Genomic DNA, 19,782 nt, shown 5'->3' with positions numbered 1-19,782 from the left:
GTTGCACCTTGATAATTTACGCTATATTAAAGAATTTATAAATTAGAAATATAAAAATCCATCTTACAATTAAAGAAATATTATTTTACACGTATATATATGTTATCATTCGTTGCAGGCATAAGGAGAAAGGAGGTTTGGGATTTTCAGCGTGTGTGGTTTTGGTAACTGAAGAGTGTGGTGAAGCAGCAGAAGAAGAAGAAGAAGAAGGAATCGGCGGTTTTCAACTCACGATCGCGTCTCAGACTTTGATTCCGATCGTTGCTTTGCTTGTTCGGTAAGTCGGTGGATCATCACCGTCGTAATCTTCTTCTCGTGTTATTGGATCTGCGAGTTCTGATACGGATTCTTCTACCTTATCCTGTTTCTGTTACTCTTTCGATTTGCTTGACGTGTCTCTGTTTATTTCACAGGGAAATGCATATTTTAATTTGTTAATTTATTATATATTATTTATTTATTTTTCAATTTTCTAGTTCGCTTTCGCTTTCGAGATGATATTTTTGTGTTTGTTAGACATCGCGTGGTCTTATTGATTTGGTAGATAAAATAAATTTGGCTGGAACATTGTGCTTTCCAGTAACTAAGCTCGGATTTCTGCATTATTCTTTTTATTGTTGTTGATGATGTTTGAATTTGAGGAATCTGTTTGCTGTTTTAGCTTGTTTTTTATGGACTCGGTTCTGTTGTACTTATTGTTGTTGTTTGTGTTTCTATGCAGACATTTTGTTTATATTGCTGTTTCAAATTGTTTGTTGTTTATGTTTTATATTCAGACGTTATTTTTTTAGTTTACTTGTGTTAATTTCTACGTGGACATTTTCGAAATTTGTGTTACTTTGCTGTTTCAGTTTGAGGAATTTGTTTATGGTTTAGCTTCTGTTATTTCAGGACTTGGTTTTATTACACTTACTGTTGTCATTGCTGTTTTCCATGCAGACATTTTTCTTCTTAGTGCTTTTTCAGTGGCATTTTGTAGCTGTATGGTCGATTGTGTTGTTTTCTCGCGCTGCTGAAATTATATATGGGCTGAGGGGCACTTTTCATGGGAGGTGTGGAAGATGAAGAACCAGCCTTGAAGCGAATGAAGTTATCCTCTAAAGGATTGGTTGCCTTGTCTAACGGTTCTTCTTCTAAAGAGCCTGTTGGAGGCTTGTCCAGGGACTTCATGGCTCGGCCCCTACCGTCTAAAGGGGACGAACAAGTTGTTGGTTCAAAAGGGGTTATAAAGAAAGAGGAATTTGTCAGGATAATTGCAAAGGCTTTATATTCTCTTGGTTACGGGAAGAGTGGGGCACATCTAGAGGAGGAGTCTGGAATACCTTTACACTCTCCTGGGGTGAATCTATTTATGCAGCAAATACTTGATGGGAATTTGGATGACAGTGTAGCCACATTACGTAAAATTGCTCCCGCAGATGAAAGCGTGGTCAGGTCAGCCTCATTTTTAATATTGGAGCAGAAATTCTTTGAGCTTCTAAATCGTGAAAAGGTCATGGAAGCATTGAAGACCCTGAGGACGGAGATCACTCCACTTTGCATTAATAGCAGTAGAATTCGAGAACTTTCTTCCTACATAGTTTCACCTTCTCCTAGATTAGATATTGGAAGGGTGAGGTCTCGGTCAAAGCTTCTAGAGGAATTGCAAAAAATGCTCCCCCCTACAGTAATGATACCTGAAAAGAGGTTGGAGCATTTAGTTGAACAAGCCCTCATCTTACAACGAGAGGCATGCCCATTTCATAATTCATTGGACAAGGAGATGTCATTATATTCAGATCATCATTGTGGAAAAGATCAGATTCCTTCCAGTACATTACAGGTTAGAAAATTATATGTTTAGTAGATATTTTTGACTTGTTAATTAGTAGTGATAGATAGCAGAAGCAGCTTCCTCTATGTTGTTTGCCTGTTCCTAATTAGATCTCTGTTTGTTGGTCTTTCTTTTGTCTGTATTATTTCATGATTATAAATAAATGTTCACTGCACCTGTGAAAATTTGAATGCTGATTGGTGGCATCTTGTAAATGGATACGACTATTGTTGAGGTCCTGTGAATTTTCTTTTTTATTTTCTCAGTGCGTAAAAGTAAAAGAAAGGTTGAGTAGAAAGTGATAATGACTTGGGTATTTTGGGGTGTTCGGGTCCTATATTATGTTGTGGGATACTCAGTGGAGTGCTTAAGTGTTTGATTCTAGTCCTAACAAATTAACTTTTAAGGGAGGGTACCTAAGTGCTTATTAGAACAGTTTAATAAACCAATTCAGTACATGTTGATGATGTCCAATTATCATAGCTTTTGGAAAGACTTAGTGATTCTCGTTTGTCGTTTGAGTCGAGAAAATAATTTCCTGGATAAAATTTTGCACCTGTTTATCCTACAAGCATCTTTTTCAGTCAAAACAAGGTCATATGTTGTCAATGCCTTGGCTTGATAGTTTGCTTTTGCCCTTGACCTGTCAATAATCCTGCTTCCTATTCTGAGAGTACCAACTTGCTTCCAATTAGAAGACATTAAGCTTAAAGTAGAATGTCTTTTTGGTGTAATATCCATCTCCTTTTTCACATGTGCATCCTTTTTTACATGTGCATTCCCTTTATATTTCATGTAGAAGTCCATGGTTAGTGCTTCTAATAATATTGGAAAATCTAGATTTAAATATCTTGGCAACTGATGCACAGCTTGTAGGAACTTAATGACCAGATTTACATAATAAGAGATACCTGGGCAAGGTACCATTTCTGGGGTGTGATGCATTTCTCTCTCTATATGCAATTACACTATTTACAACTGCAATTTCTACTTAAAAGGCCTTCTTCACTTTTTACTCATTAAAATACTCTTCATTTCTTGTAAATGAGATGCATGTATAATCTAATTTATTTCAAAAACCAATTCCCAATTTTTTTACATAGGTTTGATATTTATAATCTAATTTCTTTAAAAGGCCAATCCCCAAAACCAGGGAGGAGAAATGAGACAAGGTACAGAATTTGTCTTCTGGTTTTATCCTTTTGCCATCTATTTACAATGATCATCTTCTCTTAACTTTGTATATGGCATGTATAGTATCTACATTCTAATGTTATATTCTTTTATTGCTAATGTTGCAACAGATATTAGATGCACATGATGATGAAGTCTGGTTTGTACAATTTTCACATAATGGGAAATATTTAGCTTCGGCATCAAATGATCGAACTGCAATAATTTGGGAGGTAATATTTCATAATTTACATTTTCTCTTTTCTACTCTTACGTCCATTTATTTGCTGCTAAATTTGTCTTCAATGCTTGTGTTTGATATAGTCATCATACTGCACATTCAAATCCCTGTTATAATGTTTTCCATCATATATCAGAACCCCCCTATTGATCAAGACACAAATTGCATTCTAAAACATAAAATACGGCTTAATTCTATGAAATCAGGTGTCACTTCTTAAATTTTTTTGAATAGGTTGGCATAAATGGTGGACTGACTGTAAAGCATAGATTGACTGGTCACCAGAAACCTGTTTCTTCAGTTTCATGGAGTCCTAATGACCATGAGCTTCTCACATGCGGAGTGGAGGAGGCTATTAGGCGTTGGGATGTCTCCACTGGCAAATGCATCCAACTTTATGAAAAAGCTGGTACTGGCCTAGTTTCCTGTACGTGGTTCCCGTGTGGGAAATATATACTTTGTGGTTTCAGTGACAAGAGCATTTGCATGTGGGAATTAGATGGGAAAGAAGTGGAGTCTTGGAAAGGACAAAAAACCCTTAAGATATCTGATTTGGAAATCATGGATAACGGGAAAGAGATTCTAAGTATCTGTAAACCCAATTCTGTACTGTTGTTCAATAGAGAAACAAAGGATGAGAGATTTATTGAAGAGTATCAACCAATAACGGCTTTTTCCTTATCGAAGGATAACAAATTCTTGTTGGTTAATCTTTTGACTCAAGAAATACATCTATGGAACATTGAAGGCGATCCTAGGCTTGTTGGCAAGTACAAAGGTCACAGGCGTACCCGATTTATTATCAGGTCTTGCTTTGGTGGCCTTAAGCAAGCTTTTATTGCTAGTGGAAGTGAGGATTCACAGGTATGAATACTTAATCATTTATCAAAACGGAAAAGTATTTGTAAAATATACTTTTTCCCATTTGCAAATTGAAAGGCTTTGGTGCATGTATGTTTCTTATATAGTCAAAGAATAATTGTTTTTAATTTTTAATTCTGTGATTTATTATAAGAATTTGGTGCATGTCTAGTGTAACTTAAATTCTAGCAAATAATCACATAATTTTCAGAAGTGCTCTAAAAAAAGGGTTAAAATAAATCTTCCTGGAAAGGCTCATTAAAATATTGGCAAAGACCCATGGAATGGTTTTGTTGGACCGATATACTGGACATCTTTATAATATCAGTTGAATGAATTCAACTACTATTATTGTAATGGTCAAGAACTGTTGTCTTGGCCTTCAGTTTGTCATTATAGCACCAAAGAAAATCTATATTTACTAGTGGTGTTTAGTAGATTTTCCATGAGCTGCTAACCTTCTTTCTTTTTTGGATGTGAAACGATTTTATGCAGCATGTAGGATCCCTGCAATGTTATTAACATATTTTCCCAACCTCTTATGACAGTGAGTTGTATTGGATAAATTTGGACAAGTATTAAATTAAAGTTGGGTGGGTGTATGTGTGTAGGTTTATATATGGCACAGAAGCTCAGGGGAACTAATAGAAGCATTGCCTGGTCATTCAGGATCTGTAAATTGTGTGAGCTGGAACCCAGCAAACCCCCACATGTTAGCCTCGGCTAGCGATGACCGGACAATTCGGATATGGGGCCTAAATTCTCTGCACAACAACTACCAAAATGTTCCCAGCAATGGCGTCCACCATTACTGCAATGGGGGATCTTAGATCACCAACTCATTCCAATTGATTTCTCTCTTTTCTCTCATCATTGCAATTCTGTAAATACCATTTCGGTTACCACAAGTGGACCATTCATGTCAAACATGCATGTTACTTCTCGTATATCTCATATTTCATTAACGCTTTCCATTTTTTTCTTCTTCCAAGCAGTTAAGGGAAATGTGAATGGGGAGGGATGTTTTCTCAGGGTGTACGGAAGAACCCTCAAACGAATATTCCCTATTTAATTAAATTCATAAATCATGACTATTTTTTAGTTTTACAACACTTAACAAATTCCCTTCTCTAGCCAAGAATCCGTGTTTTTTTTTTCTCTTTTCTTTTACGAGGTGATGTTAGTTTGCTTTACTTATCATATTTCCTTCACTTTCGTGTCAAACCATCTTTCTGGTTTTTAAAAACATGACAAATAATGTAGATGACTATGAAATGGTTTTGGGAATAAAATGAAGATATTTTGGCACACAAGAACCATTTCAATACTACAAATGGTACTTTCAATAACAGTATACCTTTATTTTTCTTATAGTTGCTTATATGAATCTGACATGTTGCGTTGTTGATTTTTAATAAGTACACTGTGCGCATAGGTCATATTAATAAGTTTTTTTAATTTAAAAATAAGATGTCAAAGAAAGTAATATAAATTTGACAAGAAATTTTTACTTTTATATAAAACAATTAGAAGGAATTCGTTTTATTTTTTGGAAGGATTTTAGGTTTGGGTCACTATAAACGAAAAATAAATATTATAAGATATTTATTTTCATTTGCAAATCCACACAAACGAATTTCAGTCGATTGAAACCTAAGGGATAAATGATCATTGTTAACAAAACATTATTAATCTCAAATTACCTATTCTTAATACCAAGTATAGTCGTTCATTGGCCAGGCTCATTGGCTGTAGAAAAAAAAAAACTAAAATATATATAATAATAATAAAAAAACAAGTCTCTTTTTTTTTAAGTTCTTTTTTTTTCTTCTTGTTTATGTGATATAACATAAATAAAGTAATTATTTTTTTTAATTGGAAAGAGATAGTTGAGTGGACTATAGTGGATTGTTATACAAATTCTTGTATCGAGGGTTCGAATATTTGTCAATTAAAATATTTTATTCGATCATTTTACTTAAGAATTAAACTGTAAAATAATTTTAAAAGATTTGATTGATTCTTTCAAATCTCATTCTATAAAAATTATAATAAATAAAATAACTCTAAACATAATATAATCTTAATAAATAAGATAATTCTGAACATAGTAGAATAGTGATAAATAGAATAAATATTCTAACCATTTCCAATTCAGAATAAAATAGTTGCAAAAGCAACAAATATAAAAAAAAATATTTACCTCAACGGAGAAGGAAACAATACACGTAAGAGGTAATCTTCTCAATGCCAAGATTTTGAATCTAGGTCACCGTGCATATTATTTAATTAAAAATTAAATATTAATCTAGCGAAATATTACAATTTATTTAAAAGATTAGGGAGTTGCTCCTTCCACCTCCTTAGTTTTCTTTAATTTTTTTTCAATTATAAAAATATCCTTTTATTTTACTTTTTTAACCTTTTTACATTATTATTTTTAACATTATTTACCAAATCTTAAATATTTATTTTTACTCTGCTCACAGCTTACTCCCCCTCCCCCAAAACATTTTTTTGAAATCAGCTTCTTCCTCTTACTTTCATCACTTTGTTCTTTCTTCTTCCTTCTTCCATCACTCCTCTAATACTTCTACACCTTCTCATTATTACTTTTTATTCTAACAATATTTTACTTTAATTTAATTTTTATGATTTAATTTTATTTACTTTTTTTAAAATTTTAAATTTTCCTAAACCCTTACACCTCCATCTTACATCATTGGAAGAAAAGTGAATTGAAAAAGTGTCCTAAATCATTGAAAGAAAAATGAATTAAAAAACTGTGATAGATATACTTCCCTACATGTGTAATGGTTGTACAAAAGAAGATGAAGAAAGCGTCAATAAAAGGTAGACATTATACATCCCAAATTCTCCGTTTCAGGAACGTTTCTTTCTTCCAGACTCTTGTTTTCTCTTTCCTCATTCTAGATTCTTTCTCTACTTTACTCTTTCTTATTGTCTGCCTTTTCTGAATAATTAAAAATTAAAAATAATAATAAAAGAACAACAACAAACATGAATTCTTTTAAAGACAATTCATCAAATTGACTTCTAAACGAAATGGGAATCCATTTAAGATTAATTGAAAATGGACTGCATAGCTTGCAAACATATTATAAAAATGAAAATCATTTTAAAATGTTGACATCCGTTTTATTTTAAACAGATGTTGACATCCAGTAACAGATGTCTATGTTAGTTTAAAGGTGTAAAGGTTTTCACGTTTTATGTGGGTGTAGAAGTGAGCGGGAATTAATATTAATCCTAAAAATGAAAAATGATAAATTAGGAATAAAATAATAGAATAAAGGGTAAATGAGGAAGGGGGAGGTAGAGGGAGAAAATAAGGAGGTGTAGGAAGTAACGCTCAAAAGATTAATATCCTTAACATATACTATTCCATTTATAAGACCTAAAAATGAATATATGCACATAGGTTTAGAGATGAACCCTGGCATGCAAGACATTATTTAAGCTGTAACATTTTAAATTTTGAGAAAATCGGCAAGAGAAACTGAGACAGAAAAGGCATATACAATAGGAGCTGGGCTTGCGACAACTTCGTCACTTGGATTCTTTCATTGAAAACGATGACGAAGAACAGAGTGAGAAAAGGAAAGAGAGAGAGGAAAGGACGCTATAACCTCAAAATTGATGAAGTCACCAGGATTCGCATTACCCAGATTCTAGAACAGTTCCGAGCCTCTGAAGATGAAGGTTACCCTCCGACATTCAATGCTCTCCCTTTTATTTTCTGCGACTGTTTCACACTTTGATGCAGATGAATGTGACACCACTGTTGTCGTTGTTCACTTCTCATTCCCGAATGTTGCCTCTGAGTGATTGGGTGTTTTGTTTGGATTGGATATTTGCACGTTTTTGTTGTTGTTAAGTTTGAGTTGGGTAGTTCGTGACCCACTTGAAATCTGTGTTGGAAGGATGATGACTGCACGGGTGTATCCACTGATGAAATCCGGTTTTGTTTTGTTTTTCTGCAGTGTACGAGTTTGATGCTGGTTTGTCCAACGCAGAGCGTGCTTTGGTGCATCAAATGTCCCAGAAAATGGGGTTTAGATCTAAAAGTTATGGGTGAGTGTTAGATGTTCAATTGCTCTTTTAAATCTGTAAGAATTACGGTCACAATTGTTGAATGGAATAGTTGGTAATGGAATTCTTTTGATTGGGTGTTTGCTGTTTGCATATTGTGTTGTTGATATTGGACCCGTGTTTTGCGTAGGCTTGGGAAGGACAGGAAAGTGTTCGTTAAAAAAATTAGAATAGAGTCTGACACGGTTAATGGGTTTGAAAATATTCCTCGTTTCACATTTTCTGAAGAGGCGAAGTGGGTGCTGGGTGATTTATTTGCTCATTATCCTCCTGGTGATGGAGACTTGTGGGATATGGTTGGAGAAAATAGTGACAGTACTGTTGACAAACCGAAACAGAATCAGGATGATTTTTTCCGCAGGCCCTCGATGAGCAAAACTGAAATTGCTAGTAGATTGGAAGCTCTCTCTTCTAGAATTAACAAAGTCTCTAACTTGAAACAGGTTAATGTTCTCTCCCTCTCCTTTCAGCTTGAGAAATCTACATGTATGACTTTTGTTGGAAAACCTATATGAATTTTATTGTTTAGAATTGACTTTGAGCTATCAGAACTGAATATTATTTCGATAGTAATAAAATGGCGCAACAGCTAGCAGTGAGTGGGTTTACATATTCTTTGGATTTGTACTGAGGAACTAATTTAGTTTTACATAATTGGATTGTAAGGTGAGAACTACCCAAGTCTTACAAGCATTACTCATGTGGTATCTGTAGCCAATGTCAGATTGTAACCTACTAAGAGTCAACATTTTGGTAGCTCTACGCTATGATGCTTTGTTCAGTCATTTTGGGTCAGCTCCATTGTTGGTAGTCCTTTCTGAGACTGAAAAAGGAAGCGAGGCAATGCAGGTGGCCTAACAATGGATTTATGACAGTCTTTGACATCATCTTAAAATTTGGGTTTAGGATCTAACTGAACACCTGTAAACTTAGTTGAGGATTTGTCTTAATTAGAGGTATCACGTGTTAATCTTATTTCACGACATTTTCCTTCAAGTTGGTGAATAGATACATATCATTCACAATTTGCTTGTAAGATCTTGAAATGGCTCTGTTGGATGAATATTGGTTAATAGATCAACCAATAGAAACCCTAAAGGGACTTATGACGAGTTACTTTATTAAGTTTCCGTCCTTCTCTACTTGTTGTGTCCTGTCATGACGAGTTATGTTGTGTGCCATACTAATGCTGATTTAGTGTCACAAAATGGCTTCATTAGAGTTTCATTTTTTTCCTGAGTTCTAAAGGTACAATTTTCATCCATAATAGTTCACAATAAAAAATTTAATGTAATAATTATATTGAGAAAAATTTAATATTTACATGTACTTAAATAGGTTGACCTATTCCCATAAAAGACTTTTGAATGACATAAAGTCTGAACTTTTGAACAATAGTCTTTTATGAAAGCCTTGGCCTCAACTTGCCTGATGTTCCAATAGGTACTTGACCTATTTTCTCCCCTTTTTTGAGAAAAAGGGTTGAAGAAAATCATTTGTTAATCTTACAACACAACATAATGATGTTTTTCTATCATTCTTCTCGCACTGTATGTATAGCATTTGAAAAGGAATAGTCTTGTTATCAATTCTTTTGTTTGGTTTCCGTTCTTGCAGATCATTGAAGATAGATCTAAGCTTCCAATTGCATCTTTCAAGGATGTAATAACATCAACTGTTGAATCTCACCAGGTTAATTTAAAAATTTTCTTTGTAAATTTGCCTTTGGATATGCATCTACTTGTAGCTTGGGTGCTGATTGCACTAAAATTGAGCTTTATGATTCACATTGACATGTTGAATATATCAAATAACATCGTTGAGTTAGATTTTAGTTTTTTTACTGCATTTCTACACATATTTTAAATTTAGTTTGCTTCTTAGATTTTTGCATGTGATTTGGTCTTAATATTCCTTCCATGTGTTTCAAAGCAGGTAGTTCTCATATGTGGTGAAACTGGTTGTGGAAAGACTACGCAGGTTACCAATTCTTTGCCTTGTCTTTATTATGGTACAGCTACATTTACATGTAATTTGTTGCGACTGTTTCTAGATAATAATCTTTTAGTCGTGTATTGATGTTTTTATGATTGGTGCTTTTAATGAGTATGTTGTGAATTGTGATACAAATTTGCATCAATATTTCAATTTTTGCATTGATGCAGTTGCTTTTTTATCCTGAATTCTAACTAATTGTCTCAAGCTTTGATGATTGTGGACACACTGATTACTTGATGCTTTGTGATTTTGGGTTTCACCCATCTGTAATTCCATGATTGTACATGGACCAAAGTCTTTTAACAATCTGTATTTATCTTTCTCTTTTTTTGTTGTCCTGTTTTAACTTTCTGAACATTATTCAGGTTCCACAGTTTATTTTGGATCATATGTGGGGTAAGGGAGAGGTATGTAAAATAGTTTGTACTCAGCCTCGGCGGATCTCTGCAATTTCAGGTGAGCAACACTTCTGGATTTCGGACCTAATTTTTAATCTTTATTTTCAAGTCTCGATTGAGATCTGTTTCCTTCTGCTGTTTCTATGTATAGTTTCTGAGAGAATCTCCACTGAGAGAGGAGAGACTATTGGAGAAAATGTGGGATATAAGGTAATTTTATTGATGTATCTTTGGTGTAGTAATGGTACTGTGATACTTTATTTGGATTTATTTTGTATGGAAATATTTATGTGAATGTTGACCTCTGTTATCTATCATAATCAAACCAGTTTTTGGCATTTGTGTATTACACTCAGGATGCACCTTGTTTTATCTGTACTAAGTAGGAAAATCTACAGGATGTCATCAGTAGGGAAGTATGAGTTTTCTTTTTACTGTCTCAATCAACAGATATCTTTTCTGTTTTCCAATATCTCTGTCTTTCTTACATAGAATTATACCTTTTTCCCCATTCAACATTCATTATCCTATGTTGTTTATGCGAGTCCCTTTTAAGGCTACTGGTTGCCTTGCTTCTTAGCGAACATTACTAGCTTTTTTATTAGCTCATGAACATAGAATTCTATCTTACATTTTCAACCAAAAATCCAGATACGGTTAGAAAGCAGAGGGGGAAGGCAATCATCAATTGTGCTATGTACCACTGGAGTGCTACTAAGGGTGTTGGTTTCCAAAGGTTACCATTCGTCTAAGATAGGGCACATGAAGGATGACGTTTCTGAAATCACTCACATAATTATGGTACTTCCTGTAAATTACTTTATATCTTCAATAAGAGCATAAACATGTGGTACTTAGTCTTTGATAAATACTTTTCACGCATTTATTCTTCCATATCACTTTTTTAATTTATTGAACTATTTGCATGGTCAAAAAAATTTTGTTATTAGGCATGACAGGTAAGTTCTTAGATAAATGGTTTAATTGAAATTTTGAACTGACTGGGAAAATCTGTTAGAATATGAAACATTGTTTTTGAAATTGTTGTAAAATTAGCTGTTTGGTTGGAGAAATGTGTTTTGTTTTGATTTTCGGTTTTCATTTTTAATGAGAAAAAGGTCACATTGTTTTCACTTAGTTTTCTGCTTTCATAACTTTGTATTTGAACCGTGAAAACAGAAAATAATAAAAAGTGGTTTTCATTGTTTCTGTGCAAAGTTTTGATGGAAAAACTAAAACTATTTGACATTTTTGTTCTTCTAAGTGTTACAAAAAATGTTTTTTAAAACCAAAAGTCTGTTTTGCCAAGCTTCGTAGTGCTTTTATAGTAAATTGGCTTGAACTTTGAAGAAGTTCCCTTTTGTTTGAGTGAATTGACTATCCCACTACTCGTCAATGATGATCTGACCATGATTGCCGTTATATGGCTGACAGTAAATGGTGAAAGCAATGTTATTAGACTTAACTGGTCAGCAATTTGGTTAATACTCAGTCATTGGGTCACTGGTACAATCACATGAACTAATATATATTTAAAAAATTTAAAAGCATTTATAATCTATAATTTCTTATTTTGAAAGATGGGAAAATAATTCATACTATACTATCCTTTTAAAATTCACAAAAAAATAAAAAAATGCGTGAACACACTGGTTCACTTAGAAACCCTCAAGGTCATAGGTTAATTTGGACTGGTTGGTCAACTCACCTGTTAGCCTGAAAAGCCATCTGAGTCGTGCCAGGCCACATTGATTTTATAACATCTCCAATCCAACAATTAATATATATCGGTTATATCACCACTTCCCAGTCGGATTTTGAACGACCTGCCCAAACACATTTTTATTGTAACATTGGGTGAAAGTATTAAAAAACTTGATATTGTTTAATTAATTTTAAAACTAGAAATGTTATCACTGGTTTAATGATTGCATATTGCTAGAAGTTTAATATGAAAAATTACAAAGCAGTTACTAAATAGTGCCTGTAACTGCATGAACTAGATCAGACTTTAAAACTAATGGTTTTCAGACGGTCTCTTCAGCAATGGGTATCCACAAATTGCCGTGATAGATATTATACTCTGAAGGAAAATTAACTTTGAATGTTATTCTCTTAAAGACTTTGAGTGGCGTCGGAAGTGAATTCAAATGTCTCCATATATTATATCTTCTAAATCCTGGCATATGATTCATGTTCTGCACATACTTTCCTTGGAAAGTATGCCTTACTTTCCTTGGAAAGTATGCCTTGGCATATATAAAGCATATCCTGTGCATACTATCCTTGCAAAGTAGGCATTGCGAACTGAGTGACATTCATTTTTTGTTCAGGATGAAATTCATGAAAGGGATCGATACTCTGACTTCATGTTGGCAATCATCAGGTATACCATTAAGAAGAACCTACTGGCCTCTACTCTCTAGTGTGACATAGTTAATAAAAATGTATAAATGCATGTTGCATAAGTGAGGGGGGAAATTGGGCTGTATAGGTTAAGGCTGTTTTAGATATTCTGCACCTAATAGCATTAGGTTTTTTTGGGTAGAGTTGAGTTGGTCCGTAATGAGCAAAAATGCCTTTTTCTAAAAGGTATGTGACAATAACTTCCCTGTTAGTTTAATCTTCCCTCTCAGAGAAGAAAGATAACGAAGAAGATTACTTGCCTAAGAAGTCTGTCTTGTTTTTGAACTGATATCTCTGATGTTTGTTAACCTAAATGCAGAGACATGCTCCCTTCATATCCTCAACTACGTCTGGTCAGTTCAAATTTATTACATCTTATCATATTTTATCTTTATTATCCACCTCCGGTCAAGAGCTTATTTAGTTAATAATTATGTTATTTTCCATTTTTAACCTTCTGGTGCTCTAATATTACAGATATTAATGAGTGCCACCATTGATGCTGCGAGATTTTCTCAATACTTTGGGGGCTGCCCAATCATCAGTGTTCCAGGATTCACTCATCCGGTAGTTATATTGTAGCTATAATTAGCTAATACTCTGTCACATGTTACTTACTACAATGTCTACCCAACCTTTCTTCAGGTCAAAGCTTTCTATTTGGAGGATGTACTTTCTATTGTAAATTCTAAGAAAGATAATCATCTTGATAGTACCACATGTAGTACTTCAATAAACACCAGGGAGCTAAGTGAAGAAGAGAAGCTTTCTATGGATGAAGCTATTAATTTGGCTTGGTCTAATGATGAATGGGACATGTTGTTAGAGTTGGTTTCTTCTGAAGGAACACCAGAACTCTTTAATTACCAACATTCTTTAACTGGCATTACTCCACTAATGGTGTTTGCTGGGAAGGGTAGAGTGGGAGATATGTGCATGCTCTTATCTTGTGGAGCAGATTGCCATTTAAAGGCCCAGGATGGAATGACTGCACTGGAGATTGCTGAAAGGCAAAACCAACCAGAAGCAGCTGAAATATTGAAGAAGCACTTACGCAATGATTTTTCCAACTCCACAGTAGAGAATATGCTACTTGATAAATACCTGTCAAAAGTCAACCCAGAACTTGTTGATGTTGTGTTGATAGAGCAGCTGATAAGAAAAATATGCATTGATTCAACAGATGGAGGGATCCTTGTTTTTCTTCCAGGCTGGGATGAAATAAATAAAACACGTGAGAAATTGTTTGCATCATCTTTTTTCAAGAATTCCTCAAGGTTTATGCTCATATCTCTACATTCAATGGTTCCAAGCATGGAACAAAAGAAGGTTTTTAGGCACCCACCTCATGGGTGCCGCAAAATTGTACTATCAACAAATATTGCCGAAACAGCTATCACCATTGATGATATAGTGTATGTCATAGACACTGGACGAATGAAGGAAAAAAGTTATGATCCTTATAACAATGTGTCAACTCTTCAGTCATCTTGGATTTCAAAAGCAAGTGCAAAGCAGCGAGAGGGACGTGCTGGCCGCTGTCAACCTGGAATATGCTATCATCTATACTCAAGGACTCGGGCAGCTTCCTTACCAGATTTTCAGATTCCAGAAATTAGAAGAATGCCTATTGAGGAGCTTTGTCTACAGGTATTCCATCTTTCCTGATTGGTGACTCCAAATCTTGGTGCTTGTTGCTGAATGATAAAATGGTAAAAAGTTCTCTGGTGTCCCCCATAGAGTGTAAACATGAAAATTTAGCAAATGGAAAAAATTAGTCAATTCGTAATGCTAAATTCAAACTCGTTTTTTTTTTTTTTTTTATGAATTAATCTGTGCAAAATGTGGTTAATTAGTGGTTTGTGCGAAGGAAACAACTTTCTCCTAAGGCTTTTTGTTACGTACCCGAGAATGGAACGTAACTAGCGCGCCTTCCTCACACACTCTCACAAAGAATTAACAATGGAAAAATAGATGAATAAACCTCTTTTATTGAATGGAAATACTGTATCAAAGAAAATAACCAATAACTGGAAGCATAACCTCCTTCAGTCATCCAATAATTGGGAGCATAACCTCCGTCAATTATCCTGGAGCATAACCTCCTTTACAAAACTCACAAATCAAAAGCATACCCTTAACCCTAGACTCTAACTTTATTTATACTAATTATTTCCCGTCNATCTCTNACTAAATATTTCCCTAGNATATATTTGCATTTAATATAAATATCCNTATATATAAATATCTCCCCATATNTTATCCTANCATATATCCTTAATTATAAATATCTTATATTGAATATTTCCCTAGAATATATATTTATTTACTCTAATTAACTTATACTATATTTATTTACTCTAATTCACTTATACTATATTTATTTCCTCTAATTAACTTATACTATATTTATTTACTCTAATTAACTTATACTGAATATCTTATATTAAATATTTCCTTGGAATATATATTTATTTACTCTAATTAACCTATACTATATTTATTTACTTTAATTAACTTATACCAAATATCCTCCCACCTTATACCCTAACACTTTTGGAAGAGAAAATAGTGAAGGGTCTCGTTGCATTGTTTGATGAAATTGGTGTCTATGATATTCTGTGTCTGAGGTTAAGGTTGAAAAGATGTCTCTAGTTTCGAAAGCGTGTTAAGGTTGAAAAGATGCCTCTAATTTTGAAAGCGTTTTGATGCTGTGTAGTATATGTGATTTAGTTGTTACTTGTTAAATTAGATAAAGCAGCTACACTCATTTACTGAAGGTCAAGTAGTACACCAACTCATTATTTCTGGTTTGAGAATCAGAAAGTACACAAACATATTTATATAGGTTTGTGTTACCAGTTTCATCTTGTACAAATTTAAATTTACTTTTGAAAGTACACAAACACCCTCTGAAGGGTTTTTTTTTTTTTTCTTTTGTTGTCCTAGCAAGGTATCAATGGCATGAAAATGTAACTGGACAAAAAAGCTGCCCTCACGTTAGATTTGGTTCTTTCTCTCTATCTCTCTCTATTGTGACAGGTGAAGTTGCTAGATCCAAATTGCAAAGTGGAAGAATTTCTGGGCAAGACGCTAGATCCTCCAGTTTTTGAGTCCATACGCAACGCAATTATAATTCTTCAAGAGATTGGGGCATTTTCAAGTGATGAAAAACTCACCAAACTAGGGGAGAAGATTGGTTCTCTTCCTGTTCACCCATCAATCTGCAGGATGCTTTTTTTTGCTATATTGATGAACTGCCTTGAGCCAGCTTTAACTCTTGCCTGTGCATCCGAGTATAGAGATCCGTTTACACTCCCAATGTTACCTGGAGAGAAAAGTAGAGCCGCAGCTGCCAAATCTGAGCTTGCTTCTTTATATGGGGGTTGCGGTGATCAGTTTGCTGTATTGGCTGCATTCGAATGCTGGAATAACTCAAAGAAAATGGGTCTAGAAGGACGGTTTTGCTCTCGGTATTTTGTGTCATCAAGTGCCATGAACATGTTATCTGGCATGCGCAGGCAACTTCAAGCGGAACTAATTCGAAATGGTTTTATCCATGAAGATGTTTCAAGTTACAGTGTGAATGCACATGACCCTGGTGTACTCCATGCTGTTTTGGTAGCAGGACTATATCCAATGGTTGGGAGATTTATTCCAAATAAAATTGGGAAAAGATTTATAGTTGAAACAGCAGGTGGTGATAAAGTTCGGTTGCACAATCATTCTACAAATTTCAAGTTGTCATTCCGGAAACATTTAGATGACACTTTAATTGTGTATAATGAGATTACTCGTAGTGACGTGGGTATGAGCATAAGGAACTGCACAGTTGTTGGACAACTTCCACTTTTGCTGCTTTCGACAGAGATTGCTGTTGCTCCAACTGATGAAAATGACGACGACGAGGATGATGCAGAAGGAAGTGAAGATGAAGTGGGAAGTGAAGATGGGATGGAACTTGATGCTAAATCTAGTGGAGACCATGAGGATAAGTTGATGTCTTCTCCTGATAACAGGGTTAAAGTAATCATGGACCGTTGGCTTTATTTTCGTTCAACAGCAATCGATGTTGCTCAGCTATACTGCTTGAGAGAGAGAATATCAGCAGCACTTTTATACAAAGTAAATAACAAAATCGTTTTTCTCTTCTGTCATTTCTATTCAAATAACATTCTTGACAAATTAATTTACATTCTTTAGGTGACATATCCAAGGAGTGATCTTCCTCCAATCATGGCGGCTTCTCTGGATGCTATAGCTTGTATTTTGTCTTGTGATGGGTGCATTGGTGTGCCAGCATTTTCAGAAGGTGTGGACAAACTAACCACTATGGTAAATGCCACAACTTTAGGCAGGTCAGGATCTAGGCGATTTGGAAAGAGACCAAAAGGATCACTTGAAGAGCTTATTAATCATGATGGTCACCAAAACTCTGGGCCTTCTAAAGCCTAGTTGATTGAAAGTTCAGTGTTGGCAGAAGCTTATATCGAATACAAAAATCCTAACTTTGAAAATTGAAACTATGTTTAGCTTATATTGAGGGCAAATCCTTACGATGAATGCGATGAACTGTCATAACGAAAAATCTTGGTTGGGTTCCTGACTCTGTTGAAGTTTGGGTGGTTCACTAGTTTCCTAGTTTTGTTCTATAACCAGTCAAATTTTGTAATACCAGCCATCCTCAACACTAGTCAAATTCTAGTGGGAACCTTTAGCATGAGTAGAATTTAGAATAGCTAATGAAATTACTTATTACAAAATCAAATGAGGAATTAAATTTGTGTGCAATTCTAGCCCAAATATATAAAGCATTTTTCTGCATGTTCTTACATCCTTTCAATTTCACTGCCAAACTTACATTACAGATTATATGCATTGCAATTTGACTACAAATCTCTTACATAAAAAATCTTGTTTAAAAGATTTTGATCACTCACGTGCGTCAGCATCACGGCATGCAACTTATTTGCTTATAGAGTGTTTTAGAAACGGAAATGTGAGTGAATTTGATAACGTTCATGAAGCTATTATCCAGAGATCGCGTTCGGATTTTGCAGCGATGTCGTTGTTGACGGCAAACGAGAGTCGGAGGAGGGCTACTCCGACGGCTCCACCCGCTCCAGGCCGTCGCGTGTCTTCGACAATAGTGTTTTCGCGCGTTTGTAAATCTCCGATAACGTTCCTCCGTCTCATTCCGTGGCGGTCGTTGTATAAAGAAACCGCAGCAACCCGGAAATAAAGCGGGTACGGGTCGGATAGTTCAATTGATTGTGGGGATTATTTTGAATTAGTTAATTTACTACTGGTTAATTTCGATTCAAAATTTAAACTAAACTAATTATCATCATTTTATTTATTGGATTTATTTTTCACTCAATCCAATAATTTGTGTTTTCAATTTTACTTCAACATTTGTATTTATTCTAAATTTTTATAATCTATATATAACACCACCAAATCTCTTTCAAGATATATTATATTCTTTTTTATTATAGTTGAAGTTAATAATATTGTTTCGACATCAAATTAATTGAGATCATATTATTAACATTAATCATCAAGAAGTATTATTTTCTTTATAATTTGGAACTCCTTTGTCATTTTATATCTAAAATACGCATTTAAAGATTAAAAAAGAAAAATATATTTAAATTACTATTTATTCTAAATAACTAAAGTATATGTACCAAAAAAAATATATTATAAGAAATATTAGGTACAATATAATCAATTATTAAAATGTAGAAAATATTTTTACCAAACATTAATATAAAATTAAATATTATATTAATAATTAAAATAAGGGTTAACTATTTTCTTTTTCCATTAAACCACAGGTCAATTTTGTTTTTCATCCTTATTTCAAATTTTTGGTTAACAATCTTAAAATAATAAATTATGTTGATACAATCCATAAATTTCCCTCCTATTAATGTTTTTAAAGAAATGTTAAATATGATTCACCATTATATAAAAAAATAATTAATATTATTGAGCAAGGAAGATTACGTTAATATATTTCTAATTAATGGGAAGCTTAATAAAAGGGTTAAATATGTTTTTGGTCCCTTAACTTTTACTGAAAATTGGAATTAGTCCCTCTTCAAAACTACTTTGGCCTAATTTAGTCTTCCAACTTAAAAAATGTACCAATTTAGTCCTTTTAACTAAATTTTGTTAGATTTATTTGATGTTTCAAGCATATTGCATAATAACATTTAGGTTGTTTCCACTTTTTGACACATATTTGTTTCAATGTGAGAAATTCATACATATTTAAAGTTGGGGGACTAAATGAGGCGAAAGTTTTGAAGAGGGACTAATTCCAATTTTCACTTAAAGTTAAGAGATCAAAAACATATTTAACTCTTAATAAAATCAAAGTTTAAGATGATATCACATTTTAACCCTTAAAATAAAGTTAAAAAATATAATAGATTTTTAAAATGTGATAATTTCAAGCAAACCAATCTTATTAGAGGTAATTCATAACCTAATCATTAGAAAATTGTTGAATAGTATTGAAGTTTATAATTTGAGTAGGTGTGAGAAATGCTTAACCAAGTCAACTAATTACAACCAAACAATATGAGACCAAATGTGTGTTAGTTGTCCATCACTTGAACTCAACAAAAACGAGTATCTTGACATTATAGCTATAAATACATCACACACACAAATATATATATATATATATATATATATATATATATATATATATATATATATATATAAAATATGATACTTTGACAATATTTTGACACTATCTATGTGTT

The 19,782-nt window shown here is 33.7% G+C and overlaps 2 protein-coding genes across 2 annotated transcripts; both read left to right on the top strand.

Annotated features, from left to right (window-relative positions):
* Positions 1-108: 108 nt before the first annotated feature.
* Positions 109-5,182, top strand: LOC106764694 (WD repeat-containing protein 26). The gene is made up of 5 exons (XM_014649034.2): positions 109-277; positions 940-1,822; positions 3,118-3,219; positions 3,462-4,091; positions 4,700-5,182. The coding sequence occupies exons 2-5, from the start codon at positions 1,046-1,048 to the stop codon at positions 4,916-4,918; spliced, it is 1,728 nt and encodes a 575-aa protein (XP_014504520.1). The 5' UTR covers positions 109-277; positions 940-1,045; the 3' UTR covers positions 4,919-5,182.
* Positions 5,183-7,516: 2,334 nt separating this feature from the next.
* On the top strand, positions 7,517-17,806 carry LOC106764938 (DExH-box ATP-dependent RNA helicase DExH6). Its single transcript, XM_014649385.2, has 14 exons — positions 7,517-7,811; positions 8,093-8,183; positions 8,332-8,644; positions 9,819-9,893; positions 10,137-10,181; positions 10,565-10,655; positions 10,749-10,807; positions 11,249-11,398; positions 12,931-12,983; positions 13,323-13,356; positions 13,481-13,570; positions 13,649-14,653; positions 16,046-17,128; positions 17,207-17,806. The coding sequence occupies exons 1-14, from the start codon at positions 7,685-7,687 to the stop codon at positions 17,456-17,458; spliced, it is 3,468 nt and encodes a 1,155-aa protein (XP_014504871.1). The 5' UTR covers positions 7,517-7,684; the 3' UTR covers positions 17,459-17,806.
* The last annotated feature ends 1,976 nt before the right edge of the window (positions 17,807-19,782 follow it).

Source organism: Vigna radiata, chromosome 6 (assembly GCF_000741045.1).
Source record: "Vigna radiata var. radiata cultivar VC1973A chromosome 6, Vradiata_ver6, whole genome shotgun sequence".
Taxonomy (NCBI): Eukaryota; Viridiplantae; Streptophyta; class Magnoliopsida; order Fabales; family Fabaceae; genus Vigna; species Vigna radiata.
This window is presented reverse-complemented; position numbering and strand designations above follow the sequence as displayed.